Consider the following 24,143-nt stretch of genomic DNA (forward strand, 5'->3'; position numbering starts at 1 on the left):
TATAAAGTCTCAGCAGCTAAATTTTAGCAATTAGAAGTTTTTAAATGATTATATTCTGTATTTTGGATACTAACACTGGCTTCTGTCACGTATGAAGCCTCTACAACTGAGGACTCCTTTTAGGTATAAGTTGCATAAACACATCTGTAGTGATGCTGTTTGTCAACTATTTGTTCTCTGGAAGGGGTGCCCAGAATATCACAGAACTGTAAGTCCACTGCTCTGGTGGGCTTTGTTTGTACCTTTACCTTTCAGAATCGTTTGAAATATCAGTTTTGGGGAGAGTGGGGATGGGACCACACCCACTATTTCCTTTTGCAAAATCTGGATCAGTAGTTCCAGATTGTTTTAAACTATTTCAGCTTTCCCATTCTTTCCCATTCTTGGGAAGATATTTATATTGTCTGTGTCTCATGTCAAACCATGTTTTTCTTTCTGCTGAATTCTGCCATGTGTTGCTTTGTTTGTAAGTTGCTTCCAAGCCAGTAATCATAAGCACTCCATCTGGTTTGGGAGCAGAGTAGTGATAATGTAAAAGGACATTTCCACTATTCTGTTTAAAAGAACCCTCCATCTGTACCAAATCTGCCATTTTACTGAGATTGTAAAGGGTTTTTGTTAGTAGATCTTTTTCAAAGAGGGGAGGAGATTGAGATTTTTTTTTTCCATGCTTATCTACTCGTTACGTGATTCTGTGTGCAAGGCTCTTTCTCTTTCCCAAGCTGAGGATGACTATAGGAATGTGCAGTTCGTGTAATTTAGAATGCAAAGTATCAAAAGGATCCTGTTTTTTTTTTCTGATGTCTATAACAAATTGATTTTGATATTAGTATCGAGCCTTTGCTTTATTACCCTATATTAATAGCATGCATGTGAGAACCCATCCTGAATTCTGTAAAACTAATCCGCAAGGTTAAAAAAATACAGTGTCAGTATGATTTACGACATGAGCTGTCAGAGCTGAATTGATGGATGGGAGTGTGCTCAGATGACTTTTTGGTGCTGTCAGATTTCAATTTTTCTTAGCACTTTTCCTTTGTAAATCTGATGATTGCTCTTTTAAAATTAATGGAGGGAGAATTAGCTATCTTCTCTTGTGGGAATGTCACAGCCTGACCCCGGATGAGTTTGTGGAGGTTAATAGGCAGTGGCCATCCACCGGTCTCGTCAAACCAAGAACTGTTCTGCAGGTTTAAAAATTTCATGTGATTCCTTTGGATCCCATTCCAAAAATCATACTTCCTTTCTTCCTGTTCTCAACCAAATTTTTAAAGGCAGAAAAAAGGTACTTAGGCACCTGTTTTTTTCATTCAAAGCCATCCACTCTTCAGTTAGAAACAAGAATTTGGCCACAAGTTATTAACCCTGTTCTCTTGGTTTCCAGAACTGTGGTGTTCCCTTTTGGTATTTTAAAAATAGTTGTCAGTCTTCAGGACACATAGTAACACCAAATCAAAATTCAGTTTTAAAAGTTGGATATTTCAGGACACTCTGTTGTGACATCTCCTAGTGACACTGTGGCTGAGGTGGTGGAAATCTCTGTTTGAAATTGAAATCTCTGCTACAGGGAGCTCGGCCACAGATGTGTCAGAGAGGTAAAGTCATTCAAACTGACTTGGTCATCGTATTGTATTTAATTGAAGGCTCTTCCACCCCTGCGGACAGCTGTTAACTTCTCTGTGTTTAGTCGGTGGCAGAAGTGGGTCTTAGTCACAGATACTGAAATGCCATAAGCAAAAATGTACAGAAGCAGAGTGTAGTCGGTAATAATTAGAGTGCATCATCATTGATATAATGAAGTAATGTAAAGCCTGATCACCAGAGTGTGTGGCCTACATTACTTCTTAGTGATACATTGGGGCCTCAGTTTTTTGTACCTACCTAGGTAGTGCTTGGAAGCAACAAGTTTGGCATCGTAACCCAGGGGCACAGAACTGGTGCCCTGTGTGGTGATTCTACTTGATGCAGACATGGAGAAATGTTTCTTGAGAATATGAAATTATTCTCAACAACTTTAAAGAGATTATTCCTGTATGTTTAGATGAGGCATTGGGCATACCGGGTCTGACGCAAATATTACAGCTAGATCATTTTTCATTATCTTGCCCCCTTGTTCTGCTGTACTGGGGTCTATCAGTGTACAGCCTGTGTAATAGGGAGCAGGATATGAAACAGGCAGCATGGATCCAAGCAGTGCAATGTGTGCTGTGCCTGTGGAAAAACAAAGGGATGTAAGTAATCCCTTTCTCAGAAGGTAGACATTCTTTGTAGCCACTCCTAAAAACAGTTACTGTAGGAAAACATGCAAGAAAATTCCTACTGTTGGCAATAGTTTTCATTGTAAAGGAAGAAATCTTTATACTGAAATTGTGAATTTTTCTCAGGCTTTCCTTCCCTCTGGGGGAAAAAAAATGCTCTTGATAATGCTTTTTATTTCTGTAATTTTGGAACTTGAAGTATACAGAGACCAGCCTTTTAGTTCAGGAAAATAGCCTCTAGAACCAACAACTTAAATCTATAATAATTAGTCATCAGAAAATCTGAATAAATATAAAATTAGCATGGAGGAGGAGGCAGGCATATGTGGTATTCAAAACACACAGAGTGTAAAATGATGTTATTGTTTCCTTTAGAAATAGTTCAAAGTAGTCTGCATTAGAAAGAGCTGATAAGCAGAATGACAAAAGCTTGTTTCATGAGTGATTCCAAGCAGCGGTGGTTTTCTGATCAGCTGATGCTGCAGCTATTTTGGGTATTCCACAGATCATGATTGCATGCACGGGGAATGATTGGAGGCTGCAAATATGGTAAGCGAGCCAGGAATCCTGGGACATGCTCTGTTACTAACTTAATAGTCTTACAATCACTTGTCCTTTGCCATTTAAATAGCCAGGGGAAGTCTAACAAGTGACTGTGCTTAGTTCTTAATTAAAAAAAAAAAAAAAAAAAGAGAAAAGACAAAAAAAGTACTTCCTGAGGCTGCTATTTTTAACAATGATGCAGTGTCCAAAGTGTTAACTAATTGAGTCATCAAGTTTCATATCTGGCCACAGAAAATGGCAGTGGAAGAGGGAGAATACTTTCCAGAACAAGTAAGCATTTGTAGAGTCTGCATTAAGAGTGAAATCTGCATATTAAGTTTCTTAGATGGGTGCTTTAAGTCTGATTGTATGGAACAAAAGTGGATGTAGGAAGAGGTATGTTTCAGCTTGTGTATTTTGTGTTCTGACGTTTGGGTTACAGCGTAGGTTGCAGCAGCAGTCAAATGGTATATGGAAGTATTTGTTCTCTCCTTATGAATAATTGCATTCTGTTCAGGGCACTCTGTAGAAGACGTGTTAAAATTGCAGAAACATTTCGTAATGTTTTGTTCTGTCATTGGGGCCTTAAGTAACCTGGGTATGCGTAACAGTTTTCTTCACTGAAATGTTTTAGCCAATCCTGCATATTTTGAAAAATATATATATATATTTTTTAAGGTGCATTTTATAAAACACAACTGTTTCAGTGATAATTCATAGGGCAATTCAACTGAAATATAGTCTGCTACTCTACTACGCTGGTAGCCTCCTGTAAGGAGGCACCCTATGACTCTTACTCTCTAGGGTAGCCCCGCTGACCTCCAAGGTGGTCCCTGTGTGCTGTAAAAATTCCTCATGTGAAGAAGCTGCTGTGAAACGGCATCCCTGTACCCTGGGACTTAGCCTCTGAAGGTCTTCAATAGCTTGAGTTATTCACGGCAGTTAAAAAAACACAAAGTTGGAACAATTATGCTTCATGTGGCTTTACTGCGGAGTTAAAATAGAGGTTCCCAGGAAGCTGTGGTATCCTGTTATTAGTACTGATAAGTGCCAAGCTTTCTGGAAACTTCAATTAATGGCAGTATTTTCTGTAGCTGGAAATGTTACTTATGATAGCGCCCAGCAGTTTACTAGCTGATTTCCACATCAGCAATATCTTTGTGCTCTGAAAAAATACCCTAGTGAGTCCTCTTAAATACGTATGGTTTGGTTTACCTCCTGTCAACACAGGACTGGGTTGTTGCTCCCTGTTAAAAACCGTCTTGGAAATGCTGGTTGTTTTCTGGTGATACTCTCCTTGTTTGTAAATTCGTTTCCACTAGGAATTTCAGAACTGAAAACATTTATTCCTGAATTTTTCTTTGTGAGGCAATTTCTTACAGAGAAAGTTTTTGTTATATTGTGGTGGTTTTTTTTTTTTTTTTTTTTTTTTTTTATGATACTTTGTTGAATCCTTTCCTTTGTCTCTTGGCACAATAATAGTAATCTTCTGGGTGATAAACATCTTTGCTGATGCTTTACATGAGCCCGAGCAGTTTAGCACTCCATGAAGCCCTACTAGTTTGTGTGCCACAGCTTGGAGAGTAGGGTGAAATGGAAATCTCGCTGCCACCAAGCCAGGGGCCGGCGGCGTGCGGGTCAGCTGGCTGCGCTGCAGCAAGGCGGTGTTTGCTCTTGCTTCTCGGGGCTTTGTTACGAAGTGCCTAGAGACTGGTAGTTCTGTTAGTGTGTGCACTGCTTGTTTATCGAAGGTGTAGTAGCTACTTGAAATGGAGTTGAGCTATGGAGAAGGGGTACAGTATATACTGGTTTTGTAAGTTTTCTCTTGCTGGCATTGCTTATGGTAAATTCTGCTTCTCATTCCATGTGCATCTAAATCTCCTATAGGTAGCTGTATATGCTTTAGGCATAAAGGAGATACAAGGTCTACTTCACTTTGTGTTTATCCTGTAGATTTGCTATTCAGAAGTGATATTTTTAACATTGTATATAAATGGCTTATTTTATCATCAAATCCTAGGAAAAAATACTGTATAGAGCTGCTAGGTAGTATTATTGGCCATAGCTTATTTCTATAATCATACAGTAAACTGGTCTGCACTTTAATAATTTAAATAAAAAATAATTCTAACTCTGTGCTTATTAAAACACTAAAAGTCAAGTTTTTAACCCATCCTGAAAAGTGTTAATTCATTAGGGAAATACAATTATTTTATTTGATTAAACAGTGATGTTTTTTCAAATGTACTGCATGGTCATGGTAAGAAACAGAGGTCGTTTTCACATAATAAACTATGGAGTCTGGTTAATGTGAAGTAAAATGTTAAGATAGTTCTGTTATTTTTATTTTTGTCAAAAAAAAAAAAAAAAAAAGCTGAACTACCTTCCTTGATGTTCAAATTAGCAGAGATCTTCAAAAAGACTCCAAACCTCTGGTGCATAGTGGCTTTGAAAGGCAGAAAAATACTGGTTCACTTCTGCAACTACAAAAGGGCCATGCAAAAATGGCACCCTTTACTTTGCAGTGATTTGTCTGTATATTTGGTCATCTTTTTCTCACTTGAAGAATAAAAACAAGCAATGTTATATTCTCTTCCCCTCCCTGATCACCTCAAAATACCTGTACAGCTAAGACTGTTCTCGGTGTTACTCACTGGCTTCATCCTGTTGATACCTGTAAACCCTGACCCTAGACAGAGCCTGGTTGTGCTAGCCTCTGCGCTTGTCCGCACAGACAAGGCAGCTGTTTCCCCACTGGTGGGTCAGACTCCTTTTCCAAAACAGAGCTGTGTGTTTAGAGGCAGTGCTTGATTCTAGTTTAAAACTGCTGGTAACAATCGAAGGATTGTGTGATTTATAGTTTTTGCTTGCTGATTTTAGTGCTTAGGCTGGGAAAAGCAATTTACCCATTGGTATCTGCAATAATTCTGAAATCTGGAACATGTGGAGTGATGAGCAAAACATACTGTTTTCCTCTGTGTGCAGCAGACAAGCACCCTGCATAATTCCTGCTGTGGCTTGTTCTGCCGTGCCTTTGTGGTTGATAGCAGTGGGGTGGATTTGAATGGATCTAGAGTTACTGGCTCATATCCACGACAGCAGAATCCCACCAAAACATGATAAAAGCAGGTTTTGTTTGGTGGGGAAATCCAGCTCCCATAGAACAGCATGGCCAAGACAACACCACCCAGAGTATCCACTGGTGCTGGCCTCTAATCGGACTCAGGCGTCTTTGGCCTGAGCATAAACTTGTCTCCTGGCAGGCTGCTCAGCTCCTACATTTAAGAGCTGTTACCTGTCCTGTGTACAAATGTCCTCATGAGTTTAGGAAACACTAGCCAGGTTTTTCTCCTGAACAACCACAGGTATCTTAACCGGCCTCTGGCTCTGGGGAGTGTTTGAATCTGTTGGTTTATTGGTTCCATTGATAGCTTCTCCTTGTACCAGGCCATATATATTTCACAGCAGGTCTATACAAAGAGGCCAGGACAGATTGTTCTGTAAATGTTACAAGGTCTGCTAAAGTAAAATGCTATTACAAAGCTCATGTGATGCCTCTAACCAGCCCTGCAGAACTGACTGTTACCAGGTTCTTGTGTTGTGTTGCTAATCTTGCCTTGGGGGTCATCTCAGTACCTGGAAGCTCTCTGGTAATTCCCACTGACCCCTCTGATTCCGTATCTGTCACATGAGCTACATGGGCTTTTCCAGACAGAAAAGCAAGGTATGCAGGTGTGTACATTGGAAGATGCTCTTTGCTTTTGTCAGAGGTTATAATCCCTGCTAGGAAACCTGTGTGGTTGGCACAAACTGGTAGAAGTTTGTGAATCCTGTAAGGATCCTGAGTGAAGAGTGTCAAGGCTTTTAAACTATAATAGATAGCTTTACAAGTAGCCATTCAAATGCCTCTTAAGCCCACAAAAATGCACACTTTAATTGCATGTGGGATTTGTGATACTTGTAGTGTAAATGGGTGTGTTGGAGCATATATTATTGCCACTTCAGAAATGGCTTGACCAGTTATCCTCAAACAATCTTTTGATTTAATAATGATCAAACTTCCAAGGCAGAATTATTTTGGTTTGAATATAAAATGGAAAAGTAGAATCAGAGTGGGAAAATTCCAGCTTCACTGTAGTAAAAGCTCTTAGTTTGTGTAAAACAAGTTCAGTAGCCTGTCCATATAGCTTATTTCCTGCAGTTTATTTACAGAAAACTTGTGTTAAGTGCTGACATGCAGTTCACTCTACTTTATCACCAGTAAATTTCACTTAACTATATCTGATTGAAGCATGTTTACTTAGTAGTCTTGCAGAGAGCTCACTTAAAGCAAATAAAATCTCCCTCCCTAAAGTTAGCAATATTATCTGATTTAGGCTTGTGCTCTACCATTATTTCTATCATTAACTTCAGAGGGGATGTATCTGAAATTACAAGTAAGTACACTTTTAAAATGTTTTAAATAAGGTTGTTTATTTTTTTCCTCTCCTTTCTGGATCCTGATTCTAAAACTAGGTACACAGGTGATAACAGGAAGTAGACCAATGGTCGTAATTCCTGCCTTCATTTGGTGATCTGAACGATGTGATTTTCGTACAGCAATGGCTTTAAATTTGAGCCTGAAATATGCTGAAATTACCTCCATGCTCAGTGTGTACCCAGTTTCTGAGAGAAAAATAGCAGGGAGTAGATCAATGGCATCTCATCTGCCTTGACATATAAGAGAGTTGTTATCTTGCGGTGAATATAAACATAAGAAGAAACCCTCTGAGCATATCCAGCCTTTCTCTAGCTCTTTGTGACTGCAAAAGCAGTTAGGAAAGTCAGTGATTTACTTCATACTTAAAAGTGCATGAAAATAAAACTTCAGAGAGTAAGAGATGAGTCATTACAGACTTAGGAGTTGCTTCCCGGAGTTTGAAACAAACTTGAAGAAGCTGAGGCTGTCAGACCAGAGAACAAATTTTGAATTTTAGATGCTGGAATATTTCTGTCCTAAACTATACTGGATACTTTTCATTGGTTATATATTTGAGTTGAGTACCACCTAACGTGGTACATGGACTCACTGGTAAAACCAGTGATTTCTCTACTTTCATGATCTTCAACGGTGTGTCCCAATTTACCTTGTTGTTCAGGTTTGTGTTTCACACAGGGTGGTCTCATCGCTCAAAAGTCAGTACTAGAGGGATGGTATTTTCCCATTAAAAGAAAATAATTTTCATGATTTGTTGTTTATTCATGCATACTCAGTCTGTGTAGTTGTGCAGATGTATGTCAATTTGTAGTCCAGAAAAATGAGGACCTCGCTTTTGGTGTCACTAATTTAACACATTAATACTTGTAAATGTTTTCATAAATTCTTCAGGGGGAGCTGACACATCAAAACTCTGTTTTCAGAGTCTGAAAACCTCATCAGTGCAAGCTGGCAAAGAGGATTCCAAGTTGCATAGACCCTTGCCTCCTGTCTGAACACTGGCCCTGGGGGATTGCTTTGATGTCATTTCAGGTGCTTTTTGTAGGGTTGTCAAACATAAATTAGAATTCCAGTTAAATTGTTCTGTATTTGTTGAATATCTGTGGTGACAAGTAACTATTATTGATGAAAATAGCAGCTTTAGTGGGATTTTCAGCATGTATAAACATGTTGAACATAACATCCATGTAATGTGGATGTTCGGCAAGGCTTTCCCATCTAACTCTGTGCATGTGTTTTGTGCCTTGGAAATCACACACCTTCACTCTTTGTAGAAACAGGAAGAGTAACAGCTGCTTTCCATTTCCATTCTGTGTTTGAGTTCCCTCAGGAAGCAGTCATTCAGACATTTAAAGACACCCAGGGCAGGATTAGTTGCATCACAGTTCTCATGAATGGCTAGATTTATTGTCCACTGGAGAAGATCGCATGTGTAAAGTCCAGGCAACTTGTACAGTAGGAGAGGTGTCACAGCTTCACAAGAGATGTTTGTCATTGCATGCAAACAACTCACCCCAGGCCTCCTGATACTGTTAAAGGCAGTTATAAACACTGCTTGCACTGGGAGGTGTGAAATGTTCTTGTGTGCCCCAGCCTGAATATCTCTGGGTCTGGGTACTTTTCAGCCATCTTCTGCTCAAATACAGGTGGCTCATTTTCAGTGGTAACATTGAGCACAGGTTCAGCATTTTGCTGAGACAGCTAGGGTTTTGTAAATGATCTTCAAAAAGATCCATGCTGAACCTGCATGTCAGCCTTACCTTGTCTTGCGGTCCAATAAGGAAAGAAACTTCTTTGTTTGCATTATTTTTTTCCTGTTTTGGTCTAAGATTTCTAGAAAGGAGGAGCAGGATCTAAAATGCATCTTGAAAACTGCTTGGACTGATTAAATGTGTGATTTTTCTTGTAATTATTTTTTTTTTCTGCAAGCATGTTAGATTGACTACTGCAAAGGGATAGAGCACTTGCAGTTGCAAGTACTGTTGATTGTGGAGTCAGGTGCAATTGCTGCAGAAATATGAGATACTTTAGTAGCCACAGGTATGAGCAAGAAGAGGGATCTCACACAGCCTGAAACCGGTGTATTTTTTTTACCTTGTGGAAATTGGATCACAGTTACATAGTTCAAATAGGACAAGGTATGGGGACATAGTAAATAGTACAATATTTTGGCTAGTTTATCATGCACAGTACAATAATACGACCAAGAAAACTGACGATTAAATTCCATGATAGGACAAACAAGTGGAGGGATTTTTTTTTTTTTTTTGACCTGTAATTAAATCATTTATAATTTTACAATCATATTTAAAATAGCTAGCTTTCCCTAGCCAAAGGATGTATCCTTTGAATTTTCAGGCAGTGGGAATGGAGCTTTTCCTCTTGCCCTGTGGTTGTTTTTAGGGCTGTGATCCCAAGAGCATCTCTGAAGGATAATTAACAGCAGAACTGCAGATAGCAGTTGGCCTCAGGCTGTCACATTCTTATCAGAAGAAAACACTGCGGTGTGGTATGTAAAGCATGAGTACAGCCATAGTTGTTTGCGCAGAGAACACTTTATCATGCATCCCATCCAACCAGCCCCTGTTCTAATGAAGAAGATGCAAGTGAAATTTTCTAATGCAGATTTAGTTAGGAGGTAGGAGGGTGAATGGATGAAGAATCTCCCCTAGAAAATCATGTGGCCAACTTAGTTCACTTGGTTCAGTTATTGCTGTTAACAGGCCGGTATAATTTAATTGAAATAAAATTTTATTCCTTACCAAGTGAATGTAAGACATTTGCCTGGAGGAAAATTCTAAATTAATAGGAGCAAAATGTAGGAAATGCTGAGGACCTCCAGTTTCCAGTGTAGTGCTTCTTACCTGTCAGAGTTGGGCCTTGCACCAAAGAAAAAAACTGTCAGTTGCAGAAAGCCCACCCTTACCAAAACAAGCACACACTATCAGCTGTTTTCTCAGGTCATCTCATGTTCCTGCAAGACTAATTTTACTGAGCACATTTCCAAATGGAAGTAACATAAGTTCATCACTTAAAATGAGGTCATTGCCTCCCCCCGCAACAAATGTTAGGCATGGTTAGCATCTTTTTGTTGGGACTCAAGCCAGAATGCATCCTGCTCCAGCACAATGGGAACCTGCTGGGGGTTTCCCTTCACAACAGCTACTGTTAAAGATGGAGTGAAAAACAAAACCCTGCTCTCAATGCAAAAAAAAAAAGACTGGATTTTTAATCTGAAAAAGAAGTCACTGTAAGCAGAACACAAAGGCAAAAGGGATGAGCCATAATAAAAATACTGTCAGTATGGGAGAGAGGCTGTGCATGTTGAAGATAATGGCTTTACACCGTAGGGGTCTGCTAAATAATACATAAGCTCTCAGTTTTCTGGAGGGACCCTCTCTATTCCCATGGAAAAGCCAGGCCAAAACCTGGGCTGACAGTCAGTGTGATATTTGCTAACAGATTTTGTCTTTACTCATGATAAATACCCTCTTAGTTCACTGTGAGCACTTGCAGAAAAAGATACTGAATATGTATTCCTAGTGTGAGTCAGCATCAGCATTTTCTGTTTTAAAATGGAGGCTTAAGGTAGTATCCAACTGACTTAAGAATTACTCTTTCCTGTAACAAGAGTGTTTTTAACTTACTTACATAGCTTTTCTTCAAAACAGGGCAATGGTCTCAGGTCTTACCCTTGCATGTCACAGCGACTAGAGGGCTGTAGGGTAAAGAAGGGCTGGGAAATGGAGCGTCGTTACCGCGCAGCTCATTCAGCCTCAGCCCTTTCCAGAGACATCCCTGGATGTCTCTGTTAAACACTGTTAAAATGAGCTCCAGACTGGGAAACCTCCTCAAAGGCTGCAGGCAGCCTGCGAGTTCGTCATCATGCTTTGTGTTAGAGTTGAGTTGCACTGTAGGACATGGAAGGGAAATACACAAAATTAAAAAAAAAAAAAAAAAAAAGAAAAAAGTGTGCATTGCATAAGCGCTCTGTTCATCAGTCAGTCTGCATTTATGCATTTCTTAAAACCAGAAATGGTTCCTTTTTCTTCCAGAAAGTACAGTGGGGAAGAAACAAGTCTTAACATCTATGAAGAAAATGCTTATTGTTATGCACACATTAGTGTTGGTACTCTCATAAATCCACTCTTTATGAAATACTGTCTGCCACTCCACAGCTAAATGCTGTGCACAGGATCTGAGGTGTGCGTCTCCAGGAATGAAAACAATTGTAAGAACAGTGATACTAATTTAGGTCTGGATATAGGGAATGAAAAGGCAGCATCCATAGGGAACACAACAGAGAGCAGTGAAAGGCTTTAGGGGATAAAGCCTGTGCTGAATGCACAAGAAGAAGGGCTGCAATCTTTGTGGCTGAGTGTAAGAACATCTGAGGTTCAGGGTGTTTTGATGTATATCCCATGCCTGTTGTTCTCTTGGTATTTGTCAAGACTGGAGAATCACAAGCCAATTCTCATCTTCATTTCATATTGGGATTGATTACCAAAAAAAAAAAAAAAAAAAAAGGAAGTGGGGGTCTGAATAGACTGCTAGCATACAGAATGCCTCTTGGGAATATTGAGGTTTGAATGATTAAGAATGGAGTTGTTTTTTTAGGTCCGTTAAGGAAATGCCCTGTAAATGTGCTGTCTGTAGGCAGCTTGTCTTTCAGACACCGGTTAGGATGGGATGTGGAGGTGGCTGTGAAAGAGCAGTGGCCCACCAGGGAGCACTTACCTGCCTGCCTGTCCCACGTGTAAACCTCTTTTGTTCCTTACTGCATTATTCAGTGCATTTAACGTAACAGGTCCTTGACCAGCCTTTTACATGGGCTCCCAGGCATGATGACAATCTGGATAAATAATTACTAACATTATTGTTGAATTTATTTGGACTCTAACATCCTTCAGTGATTTGAGCCTCAGCTCTGATGCTGTTCCTGCCTATGCAATACAGTGGCAATTACAGGCTCTGTAACAGACTCCAAGAGTCTCTGTCTTAAGCAAAAATGTGCCAATAGGAAATGGCACCTCCCTATTTCATTGTAGTATTGGGGAAAGAAAAGAATTTTAAATATCAAATTTAGGCTTAAAACAGAAATGTAAAGTTGAGAAAATTTTAGGCCCAGAAGTGTGAATGTTTCGGTCTGATGGTTTTGATTTTTTTTTTTTTTAAAGTTTCTGTCCTGGTCTGTGAATCATGGAAGTGGTAGTTCAGTTGCCTCGCACCTTTGTCCACCTCTTTCAGCTAGTTTTCACTGTTGAACTGTATCAGCACGACTCACTGCAGTATCCCTGTGACTTGAAACTCCCAAATGCCATGTGAGCTCTACTGCCACAGGGGCAGAACAGGCACATGAGGCACCTGAACTGTATGTAGCAGCTCTTCAGTTCAGCTGTGGACTGTCAAAATACAATAGTGCCCTTTTATTGAATAAAGTAGTTCAACACAGGCATGACTCAGAGAAGTCTAGTGCATGTATTTTCTTACTGTCCAAGTGCAAAATAAAAATATTATGACAACACATAGATTTTGTGTTGAAATGTTTTTTTCATTGGAAATCCAGTTGGATGATTTCTGATCAGCTATGATAAGCAAACAGTTTAGACAAGCAAAGTTCACATCTACTAGTCTCGCTGCCATTTTCTAGGATGGGCTTATTTGCCCCAGGTTTGGGGAAGGATGGGATTTAAATTGATTTGCATTGACTTCTACATTGAGAAGAATGCCAGTGGTAGCTGATTTATTGTGGTGGCCTTGCATCTTGTTTTATTTGAAACTTTCCTGTATATGGCTGTATTTTGGAAATTCAGTGGGTCTGGTTGAAATGATGGTGTAATATAAAACTGAGAAGTGACTGTAAACTGTAAAATAAGTTTATCCTGTCCACAAGCAACAGTAGATACCACTTGGAAGTCCCAAGACTTGGAGCATATTAGGATCTTAAACCATATTATTGTAATACCACACTCAGCATGCAAATCATAGAAGGTAGGAGAGCGCCATTAGCACTGCGGGGTAAGCCATCCTTAAGAGGAATTTCATCTTCTGATTTCATGCTCCTTGTTCGGGTGGGAAGTTGGCTGCTGCACATGATTCTGGAATGCAAAATCTTTTTGTCATCTTTGAAAGGTTGCTCCAGGTGCTGTGGAGCTTGTCCCCATGAGTTCTTGATTGCAGTCATTGAACAGTATTTTCCTTGTTGTTAAAACCGTTTTTGTGCATTTGCTTATTTAATTGGGAAGGGACGTGATTGACCTCTGTGCTTAGCTTTTGTAAAAGTTGTGTATGGTTTGTTAGTTCTCCTGGTTTTTGGAAATGGAATGCCTTAAAAATAAGGGTATTCATGTCATTTTGTAAGCTAGAAAAAGCTTGTAAGACTCGTCTCCATTGGAGTAGGTCTGAAATAACTTAGTCATTGGGAAACTGGAAGCTGGCAATGCTGCTTCTAGAGAGGCTTGAATTGATTTTGGTTTCCAAAGATGCTGGCTCACTTTTCTGTCTGATGTTACTGCGTGTTTCTGCTTATGGCAGAGACCATAATGGATGGAGAGAAGCCCAGAAACCCTGATGAACTTTCTGCACAATTGTACAACCTCAATTTGTTGTCCCCTCAAAATTTCTGTGGTTGGTGCCCTAGAAAGGGTGAATTTTAACTCGGTCTGAGGACTTGGGATCTTTGGCCAATGTTAGTGTACTGTGTCTGGCTGGGATGGAGTTAACGTTTCCTGCAGCAGCCCATACAGTGCTGTGCTCTGCACTTGTAGCTAGAACAGCATTGCTATGGCCTTTCTCAGTACGTAGGGATGTGTTACACCCTGGCTGTGGAGGCAGCTCGTGCAGTTTCACACGAGCTCCATCACGTTCAAGCAACTGGAAGCCATTAGTGTGGAAGCTGGGAGTGCCAGCTCAGACCAGCTGAAGTGTAGGAGTGGTTTTGTTATCCCCAATGTGTTCTGAGTGGCAATTTCTCTGGATGCTTCCAGGTTCTTACTGCAGTGCCTCTGCATGTGCACTGTTTTGCCTGGTTTGCACAGCGCTGGTGAGCGTGGCTCTGACCCCCCAACCTGCCTCACCTGGCTGCTGCTGGCAGGGCTGTTGCTGGTAATTTGGGCAAAACAAGCGAGTGCTCAGGAGTGACTGGCAAAGGGAGGCATTCTCTTGGCTTGAGGGCTTTCAGGAATAGATTTGTGCATCACTTAGCAGCACCTGAGCTGGCTTGATTTGAAACATTTTTATACATCCCCACGCTGGGAGTGTGACCTAACCTTTGGCCTCCCTCTTTATAGAACAAGTGCTTCCAGGAGAAGTCCTTAAAAGACACGGGCACTGCTGTTCCTCTGCAGTGAGACAGCAGTTTACCATTAATGCAAACATTAGCCATTTATCATTCCTTCTTCCTCCTTTTTTTTTCTTTTTTTTTTTTTTTTTTTTTTTTTTCCTCCATTTTGCTTGAGTAAATAGAAAGTGTCAAATGTTTCTGAGTACCAGCATGTTTCTTGTCTGGCAGGAATTAATGACTGGTTGGAACTGATTTTTCATAGCAAGCTTGTCTGGTGCATTGCTTCCCCACCCAGAAGCAGCTGTAAACAGCTGATGTTAATTATCGTCCACCTGCTGACTGTGCCAAACAGACATGCCATTGCGCTGTGACAAAAAAGGCTCCTGGTCTATTAAGCCCTTCCTCATACCTTCGGTAATGCTGATAAAGTGCTGACCTGTTTTTTACCCCAGTGACTGCTGTTGCTAAGCACTGAGAAAATGGCCTGTCTCCTGTAATAATCTGCATCGCACAGTTCAGATGATCTTCCAAATGCCATTGTTCTACTGTGTCTCTCCAGGCAGCTATTTTTCCCCATATTCTTTACGGTTCTCACCGTGCAGCTTGTAGTAGCACCTTGATTTGGAAAGAGCCTAACTGAACATGGGGATTTGAGGGCTGTTTTACTGGAAGCACATCACAGAAATTGATTTGTATTAAATTGTAATGGTCAGCATGGTGTGCTTGGAAAATAAAAATTAAGAGCAGAGAAGATTGTACATTTTTGATTTAACATCAAAAGTATAATGCTGTGTGGACAGAACTTAGAAGAAAATGAAGAGTCTGTAAGTAGTGGTTCTGTCCTTGAAAGAGAGAGCTTCTTGTATTGAAAGTACTAGTGAAAGAGCCTTGTAGCTTGTCCTTGTGCAAGCAGAAAGCCATCTTCATGCAGCTTGCTGTTTTGCTGTCATGCCCAGGATTGCTTCATCCTGCATGAGAAAGTGACTTCAGATGGGCAGTGCTTGAACAGAACATCCAGTTTGCAGCAGCTGCATTGACAAGAGAGGAGAAAAGTCTATAGCAAATCTAGAAAACGGGGAATGAAAAAATCAGTTAAGTGCTGGATAAGTAACTGAGTATTGGTGCCAGGATGTTTTATATTTCAGCAGTTACTGCCTTTATTTTGTTCCGCTAAAGGTAATCACTGCATTCTTTTAGAACCTTACAGGATCTCAGAGCATTTAAATCTGCAGTGATGGAAGCCTGTGATGAAACGATGCTGAGAAAAAACGTGACAGTTCCTCTCAGGCACAAAAAGATGCGTTGACTTCCCAAGATGGCAGGGGAAGCTCTGGTACAGATAAAATCAAAGACTATATGATTTTGTCCCTCTTGAAAGCTAACACCATTCATTCCACTTGCTCTAAGGCAGGATCAGCATTATCTAAACCATTCTTTGTGGTTATTTGCATAACTCGTTGTTAAAACCCTCTGGGGATGGGGAATTACTTTTCAGTGATCTCTTTCATGACTTAACCATCCGTTCTGCCATCGTGACATTCAAGCTGAGGTCATAATAAAGCAAATTTGAAAGCCATCTTGAAAAGAAGATCTGAAAAAAAATAATATGCAGTGAAGAGATGATGGCATTGTATCTAGGGATTTCTGATCGCTTCACTGAAATGTGGACAAATGTTGTAAATAAAATGTGCCATAAAGTGAGGGAGAATGGGGAAAATAAAACACTATCAAGTCACTAGATTATAAAATGCCTTAACTCATAGAATCATGGTTTTCATTTAGGTAGTCCAGCCTTTCAACACAGAGCCTTTTGCTTTTTAATCCGTCATGTAAGATCTAATAGTACTGGTCCAGACTGTTCAGCTCGGATGTTGAAGATGATGCAGCTCTGTTGGAAAGAGCAGAATGGTTTCCATGGAGTCCTATCCTGAGTCTCACCATGTTTGTCTTCCTTGCTGAGTACCAGATGTGTCCCTGGCTACCAGCCTTGTGTGTTAGACAGTGCTGCATAATTGACGTTTATATCTGAAGTCAAACGTGGTGCTGCCTAGTCAGGTGGAAAGCCTGTTTACACCACAGGGAGTTTGCATAAGCAAGGAGGGCAGGATTTGACCCATATTTGATAACTCAGTTTGAAATCCTTCCCTGTCTAGTTAAATGTGTGCTCAATACATTGTGTCGTAACTTCTTTGTCAAGGGAATATACTTCTATATGGTGCTGTAATTTCTAACAGAATTTTTCGTTCTTTCTTCTAGTCTGACACGAATGCAAGTTACTTGAGAGCTGCTCGAGCTGGCAACTTGGAAAAGGCTCTTGACTACTTAAAAAGTGGAGTGGACATCAACATTTCTAATCAGGTTGAAAAAAATTTTCATGAAATTTGCTTGATATGCTCTCTCCCTCTTTCTCGTATCTGTTTATATATTTGAGCTTCACGTCAGCAATAACTTATGTTTGTTTTTTGATGAGCCATTTTTACATATCTTACCCAAGTGAAACTTTTGTTTTTACAACCCTTACCAAGACATCATTTCAATTCGACTTACCAAATGTTGTGCTCTTTAACATTGTCTTTCATTTCATTTGTTTTACATCAGGTCATGGGACAGCATATGGAACTGGAGACCCCAGAACTAGCATGTCCTGACTTAGTTCATACTCTGTCATTGCTATCTAGTTGTAAAGTTCACATAAGAATAATTTCTGGAAACAGCCCTCTCACTGGGATGTAATCTTTCATCTCCTGATGTGTTGTTTGGTGCAGCGGAAATCCTGGTTCAGTCTTTTGTGTTTCATTTTATTTTTTTCCCTTATATTTTTAAATAGAATGGGTTGAATGCTCTCCATCTCGCTTCCAAAGAAGGACATGTAGAAGTTGTCTCTGAACTAATACAGCGAGGTGCCAGCGTGGATGCAGCGACAAAGGTTAGTCAGGCCTATCTAATTGTTCTCTTGTTCACGCTGATGCCATGGGTGCAAGGTGTTGGCCAACTGATTACAGACATTACTGTAGCACTAATTGCCCATTTCCCACTAGTGAAATGGTCTCAAGGATCCTTAAAGAAACATTTTAGATTATAGTAAGTGTCACAGATTATTAGGGATGTGATTTACTCAACAAATTGTACATTTCTGTTTAGGTCTCCATTTGTAGGTTTCTGTATCTTCTAGAATTAACTTAGCCATTGGAAATACTCAGTAAGAGTATTTTATTCAAAGAAATACTGTATATATTAGACTGGACCATGTTCTTGAAAGTATTGTCATGTTTTCAAGTTTTGTACTCTTTTCAAATCTGACTGTCTCTCATTTCAGAAAGGAAACACAGCACTGCACATCGCATCCCTCGCTGGGCAAGCAGAAGTAGTCAAAGTGTTGGTTACAAATCGGGCCAACGTCAATGCACAGTCTCAGGTAAAGTAATATTTCTGGGTTTTGGTCTATCAAAAACATTGCTGACATGAAAATCCTTCTCCCCTTACAGTGTTGTTAGGTTTGTTTAGTAGAGTCATAGTATTAATGCTGATCCTTGAATATATTTGATCTATTCAGTAAGATTAATACAATCCTGCAAAAATCAAAAAGCGTCCTTTTCTGGCTGTTCCACACAATGCAGATGAATGATGACAGGTGCAAGGACAAAGTTTAAATGCACAGCTGCTGTTTTATTACTGAACCAGACATTTTAGTGAGTGTAGTGCTGAGTTCACTCCCACCTTGTAACTCAACATACAATTAAAACTTTAAATGCTTCCAGCTCTCTGCTTTTCTGCTCTACCCCTCACTAGGTCATCAGTTATGAGAAGCATTATGGAGACATCGTCTTGTTTTCCCCTGCAGACACAGTGAAATCCCAAATTGTGTTTAGGTCTTTTCCCACATGGTACATCAGCCATCAGGTGGGATTAGCTCTGAGTTGTCCACCTAATTCACCAGCAGAAAAAGCATAGAAATAATATCTTCATTTTAAGCTGTCTGGGAGCCACACAGACACACTGCTGAGATGAAAAAAGCACAGCCACGTCCAGGGGTGTTTGCAGGATACTTGAAGTGGTTCTGTAACAGGCAGCACAAAAAAGCATTTACCCTTCAGCCTTGGATCTGCCCTCCAGAGTCCTAGGAGCTGCTAATTGTTACAGAGTCAGACGAGATACTGATAAAACCGCAGTGGAAGAGAACTTACTTAAATGAGAGGGATCTTGTTTCACATAATCCAGTGTCTCAGGCTTCACTGAGCTCTTCCTCTTTCCACGTATGAAGAGATACTGTAAGCATATGCAGAGCTTTTAAGTTTGTTGAAGTCCTTTGAGTGAACATTTAGGTCAATTATAGAAAATTTGAAGAGGGAAAACAGTGTTGGTGTTCAAAGCAGCAGAATGAAACACAGGAAAACGCTGGCTCAAAACATGCATAAACCTCAGCCAGTTGGAAGCTGGGTGGCTCTGTCACAGAAGGTGTCCTTGGGTGCCTGCCCTGTTTCTGTTCTCGCTGCTCAGGGGCTGGCTGGCAGGCAGTGTCAGAGAAGGGGGATCAGATTAGGAGGTGGCCTTTACTGGCCCAGTATTGCCATTATTCTGCACTATAAAGATGTAAAGATGTAGGCATGATAGACACTATTTGTTTACAAAGGAAATTTAAAAATTAACATTAAAAATGTTGTGTAGTACATTTCAAAGAAATGTTCTTATTGTCTCTCAAATAACACAAACAAAAATTTAAGAGGGTATTTCAGGAATGTTAGTTATTTGTGATCTGTATTTCATGTTTCTCTCACCCAGACAAAGCAAACAGGCTACTTGGTTCCATTTTCTCACTCCTTTATACTAGCTACATACAGTAATATTTGGTTTCAGGCTCTACAGAATTTGAAGAGAAGAAAAATAGTTTCAATTTAAATTGTGACTTTTAGGAAGTAAAACAAAGCAGAAACATTTCCAGTGTTTTTCCTGTTGAAGTTTGAAGGCTATGAAAGCATTGTCTCTTCTTGTGGCTCAGAACTTGTGTATTCAGCCCTGAAAATAAAAATAATTTGAGATTGTAAACACCTTACATAACCGCATTGTCCATACACCCTGAGGTTAGCCTGCGTTACCCTAATTCTGCCAGCATGTGAGAATAAAAGATTTCTCTCCCCCATTCGAAGGCCAGTGATGTCTTTGATTGAGAGATGAGTATATTGGCCATTCCCCACCAGTACCTGGGAGTGACTCCACCTGAGATCAGTCTTCCTGGGGAGATCCTTGTTGTCCCTGGAGCACCCTGTTAACAAACTGCCCTGCACCAGCTTTGTCTGTGGCTCTGCATCACTTGAGCCTTTCTAAAGCTTGTAATAACTTTCTTTTGAGTTTGGCTTACCCACAGAGAGACCACCCAGAGTTTTTGGTTGTTTATTTCTTTTTGATGCTGACCCTGTTTTGTGTGAGTTGGGCTTTGTTTTGTCTTCCCTTGAAGATAACAGCTCTACCTTCCTGATAGCACTAGCAATAGTAATGTTAGGTCTTTTTAACCAAATCTTCCTGTCCTTATTAAAAAAAAAAAAAAGTCTGAATTTTGTACCACTTCTTAGGGCTTGTTGGCTGTCTGGCAATTTCAGTCTCTTATTTCGAGAGGGATGAAAAAGCACAGTGTGGGGGGAAAGATGATGAGTACTGTACAATAACTTTAGCATAGGAGAAAAGGTTCTGCTCTGCCTCCAGATGCTATAATAATACTTGGTTCTGCGAAATTTCACCTATTAATTATTTTCCAAAACTAATAATTAGGAAGCATTTCCTGCTTGCTTTCTAAATACAAATGTTTAAAACTTAAAAATAAAAATAAAAAAATATCTTAGTTTCCAGCTGAGTTAGTAAATAGATATTGAGTGTGTCATGAAACGATATGGAAAAATGCCAGACACTGCTGTTCACTATAAAAATAACCTGTAATGTGGCATATTAGATCCCTCAGCAAGCACTTTCTGGGTTCTCTCTTATTCATTAACAGAATTTTAACTGTACAGTAGCTAAACTGTTAGGCCTTGTTTCTGGAGAGTATATTAACACATTGCTTGGGCTCTGGAAGGACTTTGGTGCCCGCTTTAGGCTTGTAGCGGTGCTTTAATAAATAGACACCAAATTACTCAAATACTGGAACAGCCATAGACCTTGCAGGCTGTGTAAGCCTCGTAAACATGTGGCTTCACAGCTGCTCAGTGTCTCGGTGATTGTAAAGTTCTTCTTGGATCAAATGTCCAGTTCACGCCATTTCCTCTCCAACTGTCTTTTTCTGACCTCCTATTTGTTTCTGCTGGCAGTGAAGCCTGTGTGCTTGGCCCCAGGTCACCTGCGCTCTCCTGTGTGCTCTGGGTTGGATGTGTGCCATGCAGCTCTGCCCCATTGCTGTGACAGTCAGATGCTTCTCAGCTGTTTTTACTGGGGCTACTATAACTCAGACATAATTCACTGCCGCAAGTCTTAGACTACAATTTGCCTTCATCTCTCCAGAATTCAGGATGTTCATGTCTTTGATGCAAATACATGGCCAGAGTTGTTACAGCTCATCTCTGTTTGGCTCTATTAGTTTACTGCAAAAGCTAGGTTAGTGTCCTTTGTAAGAGTTGCAGCTGTAAGAGCTGCTCCCCCTGCTCCTTTCATCTTGCTGAAATATGTCTGCCCTGGCCGTGTTGCAGACCTGAGAGTGCTGACAGTCTTGGCCAAACCCGGTCATATGGAATCCCTTCCTGACCTTCTCTGTTACTTCTGTAAAATACCTCTTCTGTTTTACCCATTGTTTTTAACCACCCCTTACTTCTTTGTTTTATTCTGTTTACTTCATTGACATTCATCAGTCTGGGATGAGAAGTTTCCATGTCTCTCAAAATCCGTCTTTGCCTGTCTTAACTGTGTTTCAGCCTATCTCTAGTGTTTGGATATGATAAATCAGAGGAGAAAGGGATTGTTTTTCGTTGTTTCAGCAGTACCAAACAGTTCAGTAGATATAATATGAATGTTTTAAGTTGTTACTGTTACATTCCATTGTGTCTTTTAAAATACTACTACCCTTCTCTTATCTTCACTTAAATCAGCGGTGATCATGCTACTGACTTGTGTGTGAACATGCAATTTACGTGTTTTCCTGCTAATCTACCAGTTTGGCAGAGTTTTGGTATGTTTAAAATGTTAATGTTTACACTCTTGTTTTCCTATTTCAGAATGGTTTCACTCCACTGTATATGGCAGCTCAAGAAAACCACCTGGAGGTTGTTAAGTTTCTTCTTGACAATGGTGCCAGTCAAAGCCTTGCCACAGAGGTAAAAGTTTTACAGTTCATGAACAAAACAAAATGTGCTTCAGCAGTGATCCTTGCCAGCTGATACCGAACTTGTCTTTTAAATACAAAATCAAAGAGCAGTAGAAATTCTCTTTGCAAAGTGTGCTAATGAATATCGAGTTACTGGCTTTTAAAGATTTTTAAACCTTCTCTTGCCATTTCTAAAATAAAAAAATGACTCTAACTAGAAACAGTTCTAAAAATAGATGTGCTCTTAGTCATTACTGGTAATATTTCAGGTTATGTACTCAAAAAAGGAAGCTGTGTGCATGATACAAAAATTCTCCACACTTTTGTTAAAAGTACTGAGTGATGTAGGGGGCAATCATAAAGCAAGAAGTGTTCATCTATGCTTTGAAGCCGGCTCTGGGATACCAGTGAAAACCCAGGGTTACTTAGCGCTTGGAGTATTTTCTGAACTGTATTTATTACCATGTTGATACCCTCTCTGCAGCATTCAATTATCCTGTCTGGTCTTGCAGTGATAATTTCAAGCTGACAGCATGACAGAAGATTTGTCCTTGAAGGGTGTTCTGTGATCTTTCTAAAAAAAAAAAAAGTATTTCTTAATTTAAAAAGTAATTCTAACTCAAGTAAGGCAACTTGGAAGGAAAAAAAAAACAGTGATTATAAGAATAGCAAATATTAAAATATTAATAGTCTTTAAATTTAGTCTTAAATAGCACCTAAATGTACTGAATTTAATCTGGTTTAAAAACAAAAAGAAGTATTTCAGCATTTGCTCTAACCTTTTACTGACACCTGTCTGTTCCATCTGAACTTAAATCACAAAGGAAATAATGCTGATTTGAGAAGGTCACACTTCCTGCAAAATACAAGGTGCAAAATCTCTTCAGTGCATCACTATACACTGATGTATGTATGGAAACTTTCTTCTCTTTTGAAGACAGTATTATAGCAATGAACCATGGATCAAAATAAAGTTTTCAAAATCACTAATCTTTTCTTACAACTAGCGGCGTGCATCAGAGAGTACTTCCTGGAAAAGCTCAAAGACACGGAAGCCAAGAAATAATAAAATGAAGTATTTTAAATGTAAAACACTAAATGAAAAATACAGCTTTCAGAAAACTGATTTCTCTTAGAAACAATGAAGTCATTGGACTCCCAGAGACCTACAGTAGATTCTGACTTTTGAAAATATCCTAGCCATTATATGATTTTCTGAAAATAGAGATGTACAGTTGTGCACAGGTACTTGGTTCTGATTCTTAGGTATTTTTACCCATGAGCTTTTTATATGTCAGTCTAGGCTGAGCTTTTCTCCAACTCAGCCTGATAAGGTGTGATCTAATTTTATCCATGGAGAATTCCTTTGAAGATATGAGACTACAAAGCAGTGTTGCCTTTATTGCCCTACTTGTTTGTGGTAGTTGCTTATAGGTGCTTTATTATTTTCTCTTGGTCAAACCTTTAATATAAAGACTATTGATCTCTGTCAATTGAAGTTCAAAAGCCTTCCTTATTAAACAATTAATACATAGCTAACTATTCACTAATAAGAACTCTATAACAAAGGTGTTTAAATTAAAAAAAAAAAAATAGAACCACCTGTTTTCTTTTAATTGGTTTTATTTTTAATTTATTTTTTTCTGAAGGTGGGCTTTGCTTTATATTTTAAGGTACAGTTACTAATTATAGTACTTGATGTTAAGATACTTGCAATTGCTTTTTGTAGGTTGGCAACTTCAGATAGCATGTGGTGGAAATGCATTTTTGTCATTGCTAATATTCTTGGTCACAGTTTGCTTGGCCATGGCATAGGGATCTCTGCATAAACGGGCACGGGCAGCTCTCTGTCAGAGTTAGGAAACTGGAGTATAGAAGATGGCAGCTGATCTGGGGTTGAAATGAAGTGCTTCCCTTTGTCGACTCCCTTTTCTCTAAGGAAAGGAGAAAAGGAATTACTAGGACTTTCATTTTCTCATGAGAATTTTTTTCTCATTTTTATCAGAAGAGAAAGCCTGATAAGAAAAGATCTTGTTGATAGCTTGTTGTCGTGAAGCACTGACTGTACTGCAGCTGTTGGCTGTATAAATAGAGAGGGAAGCGGGTGCCTCCAGGTCACCAAGGCATGTGCTGTCTCAATCAGGGTTCCTCCAGGCAAGAGCATCCGTTTGTGCAGGTACAGTGTAGCTATATTTCCGGAGCCCTCTTTGCGGTGCTCATGATGTATTTTTGGCCTCCAGAGCTGTGCAGCATGTAAAAAAAGAGGAAAGAAAAACAAAAACAAAGGAAAGATGACCCCCC

General features: G+C 39.7%; 1 protein-coding gene across 29 annotated transcripts in view; it reads left to right on the forward strand.

The window, feature by feature from the left end:
• Positions 1-24,143, forward strand: part of ANK3 (ankyrin 3) — a 296,280-nt gene that overhangs the window by 135,625 nt on the left and 136,512 nt on the right. For 27 of the 29 annotated variants that reach the window (XM_068688711.1, XM_068688729.1, XM_068688723.1 and 24 more), the window contains exons 2-5: positions 16,817-16,918; positions 17,388-17,486; positions 17,877-17,975; positions 21,754-21,852. In XM_068688711.1, coding sequence (XP_068544812.1) covers positions 16,817-16,918; positions 17,388-17,486; positions 17,877-17,975; positions 21,754-21,852 — 399 coding nt within the window. Of the gene's footprint in view, positions 1-2,874; positions 3,093-8,283; positions 8,311-16,816; positions 16,919-17,387; positions 17,487-17,876; positions 17,976-21,753; positions 21,853-24,143 lie in introns of those variants that run through there. The other 2 variants (XM_068688714.1, XM_068688718.1) reach the window with 2 other exon arrangements.

Source organism: Anas acuta, chromosome 7 (assembly GCF_963932015.1).
Source record: "Anas acuta chromosome 7, bAnaAcu1.1, whole genome shotgun sequence".
In the NCBI taxonomy this organism is placed as follows: domain Eukaryota; kingdom Metazoa; phylum Chordata; class Aves; order Anseriformes; family Anatidae; genus Anas; species Anas acuta.